The 2,727-nt window shown below is 46.0% G+C and overlaps 2 protein-coding genes across 2 annotated transcripts in view; both read right to left on the bottom strand.

Annotated features, from left to right (window-relative positions):
* Positions 1–6: 6 nt before the first annotated feature.
* LOC103587120 (liprin-alpha-1-like) lies at positions 7–2,643 on the bottom strand. Its single transcript, XM_008568535.1, has 2 exons — positions 1,660–2,643; positions 7–714 (listed from the first exon to the last, which is right to left on the bottom strand). Exons 1-2 carry the CDS (start codon positions 2,575–2,577, stop codon positions 247–249), a joined length of 1,386 nt encoding a protein of 461 aa, XP_008566757.1. The 5' UTR covers positions 2,578–2,643; the 3' UTR covers positions 7–246.
* The window catches only part of LOC103587127 (liprin-alpha-1-like), a 2,102-nt gene continuing 2,005 nt past the window's right edge, over positions 2,631–2,727 (bottom strand). Inside the window, exon 3 of the mRNA XM_008568540.1 lies at positions 2,631–2,652. Coding sequence (XP_008566762.1) covers positions 2,631–2,652 — 22 coding nt within the window. The remainder of the gene's footprint in view (positions 2,653–2,727) is intronic.

Below are 2,727 nucleotides of genomic sequence, written 5' to 3'. Positions count from 1 at the left end.
TAAGTAACTATATAAATGAAGAGTCATAAGTTTACATAAATATAAGAAACATTAAAGTCTAAAATATTTTCTCTATGGTATTCATGAATTTTTCACTAATTAAACACTCTGTAATAAAATATCTTAGGGCCCATATAACAAGTATTAACATTACAGATTCCATTGCATTCTAAAATGTAGTCTTTGTTGGATTCAAAATGCTGCATAACCATCTGCAGAAGTAGTGTGGGTAAACAGCAGGAGGCTTTAGCAGGAGTAAGTCCTGACTGTGGCAGAATCCAACCTGCGTTGTTCCTGACACACTGCCGTCCATCGGCATCTTCTCTGTCGTAACCTTTCTTCAATGTTGCCGTGTCTCTCTTCAGCCTTCGAGAGCGCTGCCACCCTCTGGGCCAGCTCCGCCTCCACTTCCGGGAGTGTCTCGACTTTCCTCATGGTCTGCTGCAGCTTTTGCTCCGCTAATTCCAGCCGTTCCTGCAACTGGCGGTTTTTATCCTCAGTCTGTCGATGCATAGAATCTTTGTTTGCAATTTCATTTTCAAGTTCATCATTGAGGTCATGCACAGATGTGGCTTCACGCTGCGCAGCGAGGTAGCGTTTTTCAAGAGTAGTGATTCTCTCTTCCATGTCTTTGTTTTGGGCCATGGCTTCACGGATGTCCCGTTGCAATTTCGTGTTCATCTCCTCAGATTTGATCAAGTCTTCCCTGGCCGTGTAGAGATCTTCCTCCAGCTCTGCCACGTGACAGAGTCTCTCTTCCATGTCTTTGTTTTGGGCCATGGCTTCACGGATGTCCCGTTGCAATTTCGTGTTCATCTCCTCAGATTTGATCAAGTCTTCCCTGGCCATGTAGAGATCTTCCTCCAGCTTTGCCGCGTGACTGATTCTCTCTTCCATGTCTTTGTTTTGTGTCACAGCTTCGCAGATGTCCCGTTGCAATTTTGTGTTCATCTCTTCAGATTTGATCAAGTCTTCCCTGGCCGTGTAGAGATCTTCCTCCAGCTCTGTCACGTGACTGATTCTCTCTTCCATGTCTTTGTTTTGGGCCATGGCTTCACGGATGTCCCGTTGCAATTTCGTGTTCATCTCCTCAGATTCGATCAAGTCTTCCCTGGCCCTGAAGAGATCTTCCTCCAGCTCTGCCACATGACTGATTCTCTCTTCCATGTCTTCCCTTTGGGCCATGGCTTCCCAGATGTCCCGTTGTAATTTCGTGTTCATCTCCTCAGATTTGATCAAGTCTTCCCTGGCCGTGTAGAGATCTTCCTCCAGCTCTGCCACGTGACAGAGTCTCTCTTCCATGTCTTTGTTTTGGGCCATGGCTTCATGGATGTCCCATTGCAATTTCGTGTTCATCTCCTCAGATTTGATCAAGTCTTCCCTGGCCATGTAGAGATCTTCCTCCAGCTCTGCTGCGTGACTGATTCTCTCTTCCATGTCTTTGTTTTGTGTCACGGCTTCGCGGATGTCCCGTTGCAATTTCGTGTTCATCTCCTCAGATTTGATCAAGTCTTCCCTGGCCATGTAGAGATCTTCCTCCAGCTCTGCTGCGTGACTGATTCTCTCTTCCATGTCTTTGTTTTGTGTCACGGCTTCGCGGATGTCCCGTTGCAATTTCGTGTTCATCTCCTCAGATTTGATCAAGTCTTCCCTGGCCATGTAGAGATCTTCCTCCAGCTCTGCCACGTGACTGGAGAGGGCAGCCAGGTGCTCTTTCATTTGGCTCTGCTCCCTCAATTGCTTGTCTATGACTTCCTGGAGCTCTATTACTTTAGCAAGGTCCTCCTCATGGCTTAACAAACCATCAGAAGATCTCTTTCCATTCGTGCTCGGGGTATTTTCCTGTTCATGGTTCATGTCAAGTGCTCCATCTGTTAGTGTTTTTTTCTGATTATTCTGTTCTTTAAGAATCATTAGCTCTTTGTGTGTGGCACCTAATTCTTCTTCTAACAAACTACACCTTTCAAGTGCTACTCGTAATCTCTCTCTCACCTTTTCATCCAGAGCTTTGTGGTGCTCAAACAACGATGTCAGTGCTTTGAGCACTTCGACTTCGCTGGACACACCTGCTGGGGACTGTGCCTCTCTCTTCACCATGGTCATCCTGAGAGACCTCTCATGCCTAGAGACAAGGTATTCCAAATGTTCTAAAAGCAGCCTGGTGTTGTTCCTTTCTGCTTTCTGTTCAGCAATTTCCTCTTCCCTTTCCAGAAGCTGTTCCCTGCATTCATTCAGTTCCTTCGTAAGTGCAGCAAACTCCTGTGGAAGTGCAGTATTGAGCTGTCTCTGCAAGGAATCTCTTTCATGACCAACTTCGTGTAATTTCCCCTGGGTTAATGCCAGCGTTTCTTGAGTCTCTGTAAGAGTGTCAAGAAGTCGGTCCCTTTCTTCCAGCATGGAGACCATCAACTGTTCAAAATGTGAATCTGCGTCTGCCCGTGAAGGGGAGCGGGAAGCATCGCTCCCACTTCCTCCTGGGGAGCCTTCGGCTTCACTGATGGTTGGCATCACCTTACGCATCATCTGGAAATGACAGACCCAGACTAGAATCATTAAGAGCAGAATACTGGTTCCCATAAATCTGCAATTTCATAAGTATCTGGAGCTAATAAATTAAAGGTTCACAGCATCTATATTCTCAGATCTGTTACACTTTGTGTGCAAATAAGTTGGGAAAACATACACAAGCAACTATTAAGTGCAGGAACACACCCCATGAAGATACTC

This window comes from Galeopterus variegatus, unplaced genomic scaffold (assembly GCF_000696425.1).
Source record: "Galeopterus variegatus unplaced genomic scaffold, G_variegatus-3.0.2 Scaffold421, whole genome shotgun sequence".
NCBI lineage: Eukaryota > Metazoa > Chordata > Mammalia > Dermoptera > Cynocephalidae > Galeopterus > Galeopterus variegatus.
The sequence above is the reverse complement of the archived record's forward strand: the minus strand, read 5'-3'. Positions and strand labels throughout refer to the sequence as shown.

Coding starts and splice junctions, on each gene's coding strand:
- LOC103587120 (XM_008568535.1), bottom strand. CDS start 2,577: ATGGGAACCAGTATTCTGCTCTTAATGATTCTAGTCTGGGTCTGTCAT. Junction 715..1,659: donor AGCTGGAGGAAGATCTCTAC/ATGGCCAGGGAA, acceptor GAAGATCTCTAC/ACGGCCAGGGAAGACTTGAT.